The 13348-nt window shown below is 39.1% G+C and overlaps 1 protein-coding gene across 4 annotated transcripts in view; it reads left to right on the top strand.

Annotated features, from left to right (window-relative positions):
- The window catches only part of DAAM1 (dishevelled associated activator of morphogenesis 1), a 166610-nt gene that overhangs the window by 115438 nt on the left and 37824 nt on the right, over nt 1-13348 (top strand). For all 4 annotated transcript variants that reach the window (XM_077909468.1, XM_077909471.1, XM_077909470.1 and 1 more), the window contains exons 5-15: nt 573-667; nt 2940-3273; nt 3864-3974; nt 4088-4191; nt 5380-5446; nt 5672-5789; nt 6222-6360; nt 6647-6705; nt 9759-9946; nt 10481-10780; nt 11086-11193. In XM_077909468.1, coding sequence (XP_077765594.1) covers nt 573-667; nt 2940-3273; nt 3864-3974; nt 4088-4191; nt 5380-5446; nt 5672-5789; nt 6222-6360; nt 6647-6705; nt 9759-9946; nt 10481-10780; nt 11086-11193 — 1623 coding nt within the window. The remainder of the gene's footprint in view (nt 1-572; nt 668-2939; nt 3274-3863; nt 3975-4087; nt 4192-5379; nt 5447-5671; nt 5790-6221; nt 6361-6646; nt 6706-9758; nt 9947-10480; nt 10781-11085; nt 11194-13348) is intronic.

A 13348-nucleotide genomic window follows, 5' to 3' on the forward strand; every position in this document is an offset into this window, starting at 1 on the left:
CCACTCCCTCCCTCACACACACTCTGTAGCCTAATTTCCAAATGATGTTGAATCATTTCTAAAAGTGTTTACTCTGAAGGAATTGTCCTTCTTCGTATCATGTCCGATTTGATTGTTCCTCTTAAGTAATTGATGGAACAAAAAGTGTAAAAGATTCTACTTTTCGGCTTGAGGATGACACAAACCGCCTGGATTTGATAGTGTTGTTAATGTTATTAGCTTTAGTTGCCAGAATACTGTATTTAACTGCAGAGCCAATCCTCTTTCTATCAAATATAGATAGTAATATTTTCACCAGAACTATAGTTGGACAAGTTAATCTCTACTGAAAATTTCTAAACATTTCTTAAAACTTTATCTAAAATTTGAAAGAACTTTTAGTAGAGATTACAAATCTGGAATTCTTAGTACTTTTGCTCTGTATTTTGGTTTTATAGTAATCCTAGTCATAGATTTATTGTTTTTTTATATATATTAAAAGTAATAATAGCATGTAATCTGTGGACTTGTCTTGCTTATACCCTAATTGAATCATAGAATTTGAAGAGGTAACTTCAGTTTTCTTTGCGTAGAGAAAATCTCTCCTGGCTTTAGAGAGGGAAGAGGAAGAAGAGAGAAGTAAAACTATAGAGAGTTTGAAGACAGCACTAAGGACAAAACCAATGAGGTAATTCTTTCTTGGGTAACATACTACTTGTCTTTTTTTCCTTCTTCTTCTGTCCTTTCTTTCTCCCTTCTCTCTTACCCTACTTTCTTCTTTTTTTCTGCAATAGGAATTCTTAGATTAAAAGCATTCAACTGAACCATGGATGGAATACTTTTAATCATTGAACATTCAATAAATTGATTTTCTTCAATTAAAAGATATGCACACAGCTGTTAAGATGGCTAAAATTAAAAAAAAAAACAGACTAGAAAGTTTTGGTGCTGATGTAGAGAAATTGCAACCCTCATACATTGCTGGAAATAATGTAAAGTGGTGCAGCCACTTCAGGAAACAGTTGGACAGTTTCCTTAGAATGTTGAACATAATGTTGGCATATCACCTGACAATTCTACTCATTGGTATATAGCCAAGGTAACAGGAATGTTCATGTTAACAGTGTCCATAATGGCTGAAAAGTAGAAACAACCCAAATTCTGTCAGCTGATGAAGGGATCAACAGAATGTGATATATCCATACAATGAATTATTATTCAGCCCTAAAAAGGAATAGACTGTTGATAAATGCTGCAACATGGAAGAGCCTGAAAAATACTTATGCAAAGTGAAAGAAGCCAGATTTTAATGTTTAAAGAAAGACAACATATGGCATGATTCCATTTATATGAAATATCCAGAGAAGGCCACTCTGTACAGACAGAAAGATTAGTGGTTGCTTATGGTTGGGGAGAGGAGGGAAATAGTCTTTTGGGATGTTTTAGAGTGTTCTGAAATCAGATGCTGTCCGTGGTTGCCCAGCTCTGTGGATATCACTGAAATGTACATTTGAAAGTATGAATTTCATGGCATGTGAATTATATCTCAATAAAACTGTTCCTAAAAAAAGGGGGGGGGGGAGTCAGCCTCCACCATGTGTCTCCTACACCTTCATTTCCCATTGATTAGTCTTCAAGGTTTGGTGGGATGTTGGGGTGCTTATATGTATATTTCATTAACATAGGAGCTATGAATGAAGCCAACTGTTTCCACCAGTGGGGCTATATCTGGGTCCTGTGACTACATGAAATGGCTGGAAAATAAAGATTTCCTTTTCTTTATTTGACTATAAGATGCTAACTAAGAAAAATCTATTGATTTATCAAAATTTCTATGCAGTTGTATGACAGGTTTTGTAGCCAATCCTAACTACATCAGTATTTCCCTATTTGTGTTGTTTTGCATTCTCAGATGTTGATAGGTATCTAAGACTAAGTAGGTTTGGAAATTTCTGGAATAGTCATATAAACAAGTTCTGTTACTTCTGAAATTTTCAGAGCTTCACGTATATTTGTGCATTGTGAATTATTCTCATTGGTCAGCTTCACAGTAAATAAAGTGTCCTAGATATCAATTAACGTGCAGTAACAAAGGCTTGCTTTTGTTTTGTTTTAGCAGTTTATTATTTAGTTTTTTAAGTACACTTCAGGCCCATCATGAGGCTTAAAATCAAGAGTCATGTTCTCTATGGACTAATCCAGCCAGGCACCCTTTATTTGTTTTATATATAGGGATTCCAGTAGCATATCATACAAAAGAAGAGTTTTGCTACAAAATGTTAGCAATATAGATTATCATTTGTTTGACAGACAAATATCCTGGAGCTTAAGGATGCTCTTTGACTTGCATTGATATGGGTCAACAGTTAATGTAAAGGTGATTAGAGGCTGGTGTTAAAATGACACAGGATCAGCAGATAACCTTTTTTTTTTTTTTAATTTAAAGATTTTATTTTTTGAGAGAGAGCATGAGCAGGAGGGAAGTCGTTGGGAGAGGCAGAGGGAGAAGGAGAAGCAGACTCCCCACTGAGCAGAGAGCCTGACATAGAGTTGGATACCAGGACCCAGAGATGATGACCTGAACTGAAGGCAGATGCTTAAGTGACTGAGCTACCCAGGTGCCCCTGAATCAGCAGATGACTTTAACTTAAGACACATATTCTGAGTGTGTTCTGGTTCCTGATTTACTGTGGCTGTATAATTGTTCATTGGTTCTTTGTATCAGTTGAGATCTGTTTATTTCAAATAGAGATTATTTCACATTTCTGGTAGACCTGACCATTGGGTTTGTGCTGAGGAAGAGGTCAGGAATTAAGAAGACTTCATCAATGTAGCTCTTTGGTACTACAAGAACTACATACCTCTTCCTTTCTCCTGCCATTGCAAAACTTTTCCAAGGGCTATTAGAAAATTCCAAAGGGACCTAAGTCTGATACATTTTAATGTTCTTCTCCTGCCAGGTTTGTAACCAGATTCATCGACTTGGATGGCCTGTCATGTATTCTCAACTTTCTAAAGACCATGGACTACGAGACCTCAGAGTCTCGAATACATACCTCTCTCATTGGATGTATAAAGGCACTAATGAACAACTCTCAAGGTCGGGCTCATGTCCTGGCTCACTCTGAGAGTATTAATGTGATTGCTCAGAGTCTGAGCACAGAGAACATTAAAACAAAGGTGGCCGTGCTGGAAATCTTGGGCGCCGTGTGCCTGGTTCCCGGGGGCCACAAGAAGGTTCTGCAGGCCATGCTGCACTACCAGAAGTATGCTAGCGAAAGAACCCGCTTTCAGGTGGGCATGCTCCCTTGCCACTTTGTCATTCACCCCTTCCAACAGGTGTTTTCCTGAAGGGGGAACATAACTTAAGGTTTCTCTCTGTGGTGATTACTTCTAAAGTTTCTTCTTCTTGGGTTTTAGAATATGTTTTCAATAGTTGATCAATCTGGGATTTTAGATTTACTGAATTTTGAAAATGTGTTTCTGCTTCCTAAACGTTACATAGCACATATCTTTCAAATCCACTAAATGTAGCATTCCCTGAAAATTTTACAGGTTACCATTCTTAATTTACTATCAATATAAACAGTGAGATTATGTGACCATATTTATACTCCGATATAAAAAGTAAGCCAAGTCAACAAAGCACAGTCTTTTGTTATTTGTATACATGTATAAATGAACATATGTAATGGTAGGAATTTTGAAAGTAGAGTTTTTTGAACTAATTTTAAGAAAAATAAAAGATGGCTTTCTTTGGATCCATGCAATCCTGACTAAACACAAAATTTTAAAAATTTACTTCTGAGTTATAAAAATTAATAAAATGACTTTAAGATTGGTAATGATTCAATCCTTTGTTTTTATATTTGTATCCTTGGTAGACATTAATTAATGACTTGGATAAAAGCACAGGGCGGTATCGAGATGAAGTGAGTCTCAAGACTGCCATCATGTCCTTCATCAATGCAGTGCTAAGCCAAGGCGCGGGAGTGGTAAGGACCTTCTGTACCGCTGTTGAAAACATGTAGTATTAAAGAATAATCTTTTTAAAAAAGATGTAGTCCAAAAAGCACAAATATGTATTTTATTACCCTCTCACTTTCAGGAAAGTTTGGACTTTAGACTTCATCTTCGCTATGAATTTCTGATGTTAGGAATTCAACCTGTAATAGATAAACTAAGGGAACATGAAAATTCAACATTAGATAGGTAAGTCAAACTGTTATCATCTGAGGTAGTTCATGCTTTTTCCATGTGTGTGTGCCTCTGAACTTTCTGTAACATAAGACACTGGCCCCTGAATACTAGTTCAACTAATGGTGCTTTTATGTAAGACTTTCTCAGTGAAAGAAGCAGCACATTGTACAGAACTTAATGTGGGTTCTGGCATCATACTGAATCCACATCCTTGTCCTACATCTTAACCTGCTATGAATTCTGGTCGAGTTACTCAATTTTTCTGAATCTTAACTGTTTTGTTTTTTGGGTTTTTTTTTTTTTTTGAGAAATAGTGATGTAGTGATAATAATAATGATGACAACTATCTTTTATGAGTGGTTAGAAAGATTGACTATAAAACACAGAATCACTTGGCACCTTTGATAGGCATTCTATGAATGTGAATTTTCACTCTCATTCATTTGCACTTGTTTGCAATCATTTTACTGCTTCTAAGATATCTCACTAGCTCTCAGATCTTTCCTTCTACCATTCTCCCTCATTCATATACTCTGACATGCTCTTCTCCTTAGTATTGTATGAACATGTTAAAATACTCTTGCCCCAGGGCCTTTGCATTTGCCATTTTTCTCAGCACTCAAAGATCTTCCTACAGATGTCCAAATTTCTTATTCCCTTATACCTGTCAGACCTTTTCCAGCCAGTGTGTATACACAACTCACCTCACCTCCCCTCATTCTCTTTTGCCTTTACCCTGATGTATTTGTCTTAATAGAACTTATCATCCCTAGTGTCTAAAATACATAGAAGGGGCTCAATAAATATTTAAAATGAATAGGTTAATGGCGTGAATATTTATTTTGTGGTCTTAATTCATCAGTCAGGCAAGTGTAGATATATGGGTAGGTTTTTCCATAAATGGAGTCTGTGAGCAGAATCTGGACTTGATGGTTTTGAGTTTGATAGACCTTTATTAATTGTCTACTATGTACTAGGAATCCTAGGCTTTTAAGTTTGTCTCTTATTGTTATTTCAGTCAGAGTATGTCTTTTTCCTTAGAACATAGTTAAGCAAAGGCATTCAAATTTTGTTGTCTTATTTCTTTTAGAGAAATCTCTGAATATTTAGGAAAAGCCTTAGTATTAACGTCCTGATTCCTACGTGCTTGTGTTTAGAGTATGTCCTACTTTTAATAGCTTCTCTTTTATTGGATTTCAGGCATTTAGATTTTTTTGAAATGCTCCGAAATGAAGATGAGCTAGAATTTGCCAAAAGATTTGAACTGGTATGTATGCTCACAATTACTGTGATTTAACTCATCAACTCATGGAATTTCCCTGGTGTAACATGTGTTAAGTTGACATGGACTGGGTATAACCAAAGAGCAAAATCAAAGTTCTGTTTTGCTACCTAAGTGGCAGGATTAGCTCTGTTTGCCTTGGATTTGCTTGCATTGCAGGTATTGAGGATATTGGGTGTTTGACTTAGATTTCTTTTTCATATGGAATAGGTTCACATAGACACAAAAAGTGCGACTCAGATGTTTGAGCTGACCAGGAAGAGGCTGACCCATAGTGAAGCTTACCCTCACTTCATGTCCATCCTGCACCACTGCCTCCAAATGCCTTGTGAGTGTGTTTGTGACTTACATGTGTGCTTTTGAATGTTTGGACATCATCCAAAGGGCTGTGTCTTCTGAATAGTGCTGATTAGGTTGGGTGCACACCAGGGATTCCAGACCTTGGTTTTATGACAGTCCAAAGTGTTTCTACACAGCTCAGGAGGTATTGTGACATTCCAAAAAAGAAATGAATTATCACCTACTTTGATTTTAAAAATAAATATATGACTTGCAACACATTTCGAAAGGGGTAGAAAGTGCCTCTCAGTCACATAAATGATCATTGCATGTCAGAATTCCAGAGGCTATGAGAAGTGCTAGTGCAAATGTTGTAAACATCTCTGGTTCTGTGGCTCTGGTGGATGACTGCTATTGAAAAATACTCAACCTAGTTTAGAAACAACTTGAAGTGTTTTTCTATAATTCTTTTCTTTTTTAGACAAGAGAAGTGGCAACACCGTTCAGTATTGGCTACTACTAGATAGAATCGTACAGCAAATAGTTATTCAGAATGACAAAGGACAGGACCCCGACACCACACCTTTGGAAAACTTTAACATAAAGAATGTTGTACGGATGTAAGTTTCTTATTTTGCTGTCTGTGAGGTAATAGTCACCATGTAAGACATTTATTGTATCCTACTTTAAAGTAGCAGCTGAGAGAACTGAAATGTTCTAGAGGCCAAATATGAGTTCCTCCATATACATATGTAATATATCTCAGTGACCTCTGAGTTTAAATGGTTTTCAAGCATGCTGATGATTTTCTCCGCATTGGACTATTTTTTGTACCTAGAGAGCGTGTATTTTGACAATGGGCCTTTTATGTTTTTTATAATGAATACTCCTTTAACTATTATACAGGTTGGTTAATGAAAATGAAGTTAAGCAGTGGAAAGAACAAGCAGAAAAGATGAGAAAAGGTAAATAATGAGGTCCTGACAAGGGGACATGTTACTGGTTATTGGGCAACTCTGCTCTGCATATTTTAGAAATTTGTGCTGATACTTCTTACTGACTTTAGTGCATTAGTTTTTTCTATGTCATAAAGGCATTTTTGCCCTCTTTTCTCTTAAATGAAGCTATTTCAGTTGTCATACTGACTGCCAAATATTTTATCCTTTTATTATAATTATGTAAATTTTTTGGAAGACCTTATAGCATTTGCATTTTGGTATTCATAAATTCAGATTTTCTTAACTGCCACTCCTTCCAGCCCTCGCCCCTACCCCATAACTGCTCTTTAAATCACACTAGATTTTAAGATATGTAATAAAGAACATCATGAATAACCAGAATTTTAAAAGAAAAACCCAGGCCAGTTGATTCAGCAGCCCCATCCTCCACGTGACCTTAATTTGGCACCACTTATAAAAAGAAAAATCATCTAGAAAATCACTCACTGTTGTAGATAGATGCATTCATACACCAGCTCTTGGTGAGTATTTGAACATGTCTTTGGTATTAAGACTCAGCATCAGATGACAGGAGGGTCATTTGTGCCCATCACTGTGCCAGCCTCTCAGAGAGTGGATATGTTTCCTTCAAAATACCAGTAACTTAAAGTTGGTCCTTTTGTGAAAACAGTCCTATTCCTGGCCTCTGCTCTTTCTCTCTGCTGGTTAACTGACTTCCTTTTCCTTGTCCAAGTTATTTAGCCACAGCCAGTGAAACACAATAGCACTCACCCTGATAGTCAGTGTGTTGAAAGAGGGTCCAAGAGATGCCAGAGCATTTCCTTTTCCCTTGTCATATTTGTCCTTTTCCATTGAGCAGAAAAGCCAGGCCACCGATAATGGAAACTGCCAAACATGAAGTATACTTACAAGTCCCTTACGTGAATTCAGATTGTTCTCACATTGGTGAGGTTGCCACATACATTTTTATTAATAGATTCCAGAAGCTGCTATAGAAAGAAGAGAAACACTGACTATAAAGTTTGGGGTGAAGAGATGATAACAAAGAGAAAATGATCAGGTGATACTTAAGGAGTATAGTCTAGAGCATGAGGATTAAGATGTGCAAGTGGAGTAGAGTACACAGGACAGAAGCTTCAGAGTCCTTCAGTCATTTGTTCAGTGGATGCTTGTCAAATACCTGTATGCATTAGGTACTATGCTGGGCTCTTTGTGTGTGCGTAGGCAGTCACATTCTCTTCTCCACACTTCTCCTAAGATGAAGATCACGTCTAACTCACAGGGTTGTTGCAAAGATTAAATGACAGAACAAATATAAAGACTCTAACACAGTGCCTGTCACATACCAGTTGCCTAGTAAATGATAGGGACTATGGTAGGATTCGGGTGGCGGAGGTGGTACAAGAGACAATGGCCAAGGTCAGTAGGGCCAAACAGGATTGTTTAAAGTGACGTCACAGGGGGAGTATAAAGGAGGGGGTATTATAGATAATTAATTAATTATCTATAAAAAATTATTTTCTGAAAGCTTCAAGTAGCAAGGCTGTATTATTATAGAGGGCACATGTTGATGAACTAGAGGGTGAAGGCTATGAGGAGATAGGAAGTTCTTTGGGCCCTGAAAGGTGGAGATAAATGGATGTCCTTTGTGGAGAGAATCCTTTGACAGCAGCTTCCCAGACCTGGTATTACATCAGAATTTTCTAAGGAGCATCTGAAAACAAATTCCTAAGCCCTGTTCTCCAACCCATCCCCCCGCCCCCTGCATCCCCCATAGAACAGACTCCCAAGATATTAAAATCTCTCAGGTGGTTCTGAGACACAGCTGGATTTGTCAAAGCTTCATGACCATAAGAGGCAAATCTTAACAATTGTGGAAGAGAAGTGAAGTGGAGATAAAAGAAGGAAAATGGGGTGCAGTAAGGTACTTTTTAGACAAATCTCTGAAGAAGTTGGGGACACATTTGCAAAGCAGAAGTGGATTGATGGTTATCTTAACTTCAAGGCTTTTAATGGCTTGAACTTTTTTCTGTAAGTTGATTTGGGGGGACTCAGAAGAGAGAAAGTAAGAGACGGAGAAAACAAGAATCTAAATGTGTTATCAGATTCAGAAATAGAGACTAATAAATCTGTGTAGCTCTGCCCCAGTGGATTATATCTCTAGTGGGTTTACTATATAAAAAGAGTAGGAATTGGGGCCAAGTATTTGAAATAAAAATCTGCAGCCTAAAATTCATTAGTCCTCTTTCCCAAAGCCTCTCTCACTCCTGTAAGGGCTGGAGTCAGTAGGCATATTGGCAGTGTAAATAAGCATTAGGCTAAATTGGATGCCTTGTTCCATTAGAGCAGGATTGGGAAGTCAGTAAAATTACAGCTGAGAGCTAATATTTTCTCCCCAGATTATAGTGATTCTTATGCTCTGCCCTTAAGGTTTTTAATGCTGAGATGATAACATTTGCTTTCACAAGTTTTAAGAGTTATTTGCCAGAAGCATGAGATAGTTCAAGTCCCAAGTAGCCTTCTGAGAGTAGAAGGGGAGAAAGGACTCCATGTTGGGACAGACGCGATCTGGCATCAGCATTTCCTCACAGAGCAAGATCCTCCCTTTCAGTCCTGTGCTCCTTGGACATGAGCCAGAAACCTAGCTAATAAACAATGGCTTCTCTAGTTCTCATTTCTAATTTGTGAAAAGAGGCCCTTTTAATATTTGTTTTCCCTAGAGTGGTTAAAGGGGCATTTTTATGACCGGATCCTGAGCTAAGTACCAAATAGGCACCATTCTCTTCTCACACTGTGTGCATCTTTGGAACTGTGACTTTAGGATCTCTTTTTCGGTATTTTACAAAATGTAGCTAATAATGCTGTTCATCTAAGGACCCCTCCAAGCACAAAAGCACCAACACCCCTGAGCCCACAAGTCGTTCCCTTTGATGGAACAGAGAAATAATATTTACCTAATAAAGAGCCTCACAATCATCCTCAGCCAATTTTCTGTTTAGAGAAAGCACTTCAGCTTTGAAGAGTCCCCTATTTTCATGTCCCATTGTTTTCTTGTGTAGAGCACAATGAGTTACAACAGAAATTGGAAAAGAAAGAGCGCGAATGTGATGCCAAGACCCAAGAGAAGGAAGAGATGATGCAGACCTTAAATAAAATGAAAGAGAAACTTGAAAAGGAGACCAGTGAGCATAAGCAAGTCAAGCAGCAGGTGGCAGATCTCACAGCACAGCTCCACGAGCTCAGCAGGGTGAGGGCCGGGGCCACGGGCTGGGTCTTCTATTTCTGGGCAGCTGCCGAGGCCTCACTTACCCTGGAGCCCCTCACCTTAGGCAGACAGCTTCTGCCTGGGGATATAAGTCTTTGTGATTTATCACAGTGGTTATAAGACTCGATCCCTTTGCTGTCATGTAGGTTAGGCAGCAGAGGCGATGTGGGAGTGTGCATTTTTAGTACAGATACTCTAATCGGAGCAAAGGGAATTACATTGATTTCTTGAAATGAAAACTGATCTTGTGAAAACCAAACCACGATGTTACAAGAAGTAAGAGATATGTGAATAAATGCTTTACAAACAAGCACTGAGCTTCCAAATACAAAGGACGGACTCAGTAGTTCATGAAGGCCCTAAAGTCCATTGATTTACTGCCCCTTTATACCCATCTTCTCAGAAATGTCGATTTCTCTGCAGCATACATTTTAGGCAGAGTTGCAGATTCGCAGAATCATCCAGTGAATTTACTTCTTCCACTGACCTTCTCTTGTCCTATTTTTACCTTTTCAGAGAGCTGTCTGTGCTTCGGTCCCAGGTGGACCCTCACCTGGAGCCCCAGGGGGGCCCTTTCCTTCCTCTGTACCAGGGTCCCTCCTTCCGCCCCCACCACCTCCACCCCTGCCAGGTGGAATGCTTCCTCCTCCGCCCCCTCCCCTTCCTCCAGGTGGCCCTCCTCCTCCCCCGGGGCCTCCTCCATTAGGGGGGATCATGCCACCTCCTGGTGCTCCACTGGGTCTGGCACTCAAGAAGAAAAACATTCCTCAGCCCACAAATGCCCTGAAATCCTTCAACTGGTCCAAGCTGCCTGAGGTAAGCCATTTGTTCTAATTTTCCCTCTAATGGATAGCATTAGCAGCTCACTATGTTGTCACTGAAAAGGGAAACAGCCCTGGCTGTTAAATGATTTCATTTTCTAGTATGGACTCGGGTTCTCACTAGCTCAGATATTTACTTGACAAAGCTGAAATAAATGACATGTTGTTTGAAGCCAGCCCACTTTGAGCATCTGGTAGAATGAAAAATTGGGGAGAGCAGCACTTCTGAAAAAAATAACCACGTCTGTTCTTTTTATGTATAACTATAAACTCTAGCACTTATTAACTTGATATTTGCAGAATAAACTGGAAGGAACAGTATGGACCGAAATTGATGACTCAAAGGTCTTCAAAATTCTAGATCTTGAAGACCTGGAAAGAACTTTCTCTGCCTACCAAAGACAGCAGGTAACCATATGTGCTCTCCAGGATGCTAAAAAAAAATTTTTTTTAAATCATGTCCTGTGCACAGTCCCTGGGCCATCTGCCACACCATGATGTGATCGGCATCTTAGTTCTAGGCTATCTGTGTCTACCCTGGTATATTCCTGCAAAACAGCGTGTTGTGTGTGTGTTTACATGTGTGTCTAGATGCCCGTCAGTTATGTGTGTGAATGTGTTAAGCCACATACCCTGATGTGTGTTTGAGACCTTATTGCCATACTTACCTGGCAGGGGAGATACCATGATCACGAGACCTTATTGCCATTAGTGAAAGGAGTTCTGTATATTATTATCACTTATGCTTAGTCCAGAGGGGTCACCAGAAGAAAATATTAGTCAGAGAGGCACTTAACTTGTGTTGTTTCCTCATAGGGTTTGTTTCTCAAGCCATTTTAGATTATCTATACACACACACACACATATATGTATGTATATGTATATATGTCACATATATATACTTGTATATATATTATATAAATCTAGTGGTTATTATCAGAAGTAGACTGCTTTTTGAAATAGATGGAACCTTTAGAAGCACAGAAATTTGTAAATAACTATAATTTGTCAACTAGCTGGAACCTTAGAGAGGAGTTTTTACTGTATGTCATGAACACAGTAGGCTCAGAAGTGGGATTGGGAAGGCTGAGTAAGTTGGGGATGCAACTAATACACATAGGACCAGAGAAGCTTCTGAAATATGAACAAAGTGTTTGTGATACTAGTGAGAATTCTAGTGATACTCAATGCTTGCTGATTCTCCATGTTGATGTGGCCAGGTAGTGAGTATTATGCTGTAAGCCCTGGTTACATCTGAGTGGTACCTCTTACTCCTTTAAGAGGCCATCCTAGTAGATCCTTCTAACAGTGGACCAGAAGAGGGTCACAGCAAGGTGGCTGGGTACAAAGGATATCAGAAAAACAAGAAAAGGTGAGGTAGGATCTCAGTCAATCAGACACCTGGGAAAGAGCAACATTATGTCCTGGAGTGTGAGCAAAAAGATCCTTCAGGATGACTGAAGAGATGCTGCTGAGAACACAGCACATCTTAGTAGGAATGCGTGGATGCCAAGCATCTGCACAGGTGCTTTTCTTGGGCTTCACTGAGAGGTCTTTAACACCTGCCTGAATCCTCATGCCCAGAGAGCATCCTCAGACAAGCTGCACTTCTTAGTCTGCTTAGACTGGGTCTGGTTCCCAAGAAAGAATGTCTTAGAACTGAATGAGCAAGCACCAAGGAGAACATGGGCTGAGGCTGGGGAGAAACAAAACTGATGGGTTTTTCTTTCAAAGCCTTCGATGTATCTGAAATTGAAAAGAAAAGGTAGTGTATGTCTTTTTTTTTTTTTTTAGTGTATGTCTTTTAGCCAGAATATTTTCGCTGAGTGAGGGAGAGCTTCTCTGAAGTGCATTTTACGCTATGTTAGTAAAGTACAAAAATGCAGGTGGTTGTCTGCTGTGGTAGCATGACACTAAAACAGGAACCCTCAGCTGGAACCTCCCCCATCTCATAAGTATGACCCAGTGTTGTACATACAAAATAAAGGAAAACAAAGAAAAAAAAGATAAGACACACCCAGGAGAAAGCAAGACACTTTATCTTTCAAAGGACAAGCAAAGGGTATATTTTAGGTGTCTCATATGGCAGATGCTGGGTTCAAACACTTCCTGCTTGGCTGCGATGGATCTTCTCTCTCTGCTGACCCAGGAAGGTGTTCTCTGGGTCTTGACATGAAGTCATAGGATATGTTAGCAAATTTCTTGGTAGATGCAAATAATCTTCTGACCTCATGACACATCAGTTGATTTCCCACTTTGATTTTGGTCACTAATACTGGTCCATTATGGTTACCTAAGGTGAAGGTTTGGGAACTCAGAAAAGTATATTGAAGAAAGAGAAAACAGCAGTTATTCCAAATGATGCTATTCAAGTCTGAGCATGTAGGCTACATTTATTATGAAGGCAGGTGGTTAAAAGACCCAAGTTTACAAGACTCATAATTAACTGGCCTTCAGCAGAAGGTGCAGAAGGATGCTGCCAAAATGCTCTGGGACAAGTATGTGGACAGTTCTCAAGAGCTCTAGGAGACACAGTTAGGGAAAGCCTAGCAATTGGGTAATT

This window comes from Canis aureus, chromosome 9 (genome assembly GCF_053574225.1).
Source record: "Canis aureus isolate CA01 chromosome 9, VMU_Caureus_v.1.0, whole genome shotgun sequence".
In the NCBI taxonomy this organism is placed as follows: Eukaryota; Metazoa; Chordata; class Mammalia; order Carnivora; family Canidae; genus Canis; species Canis aureus.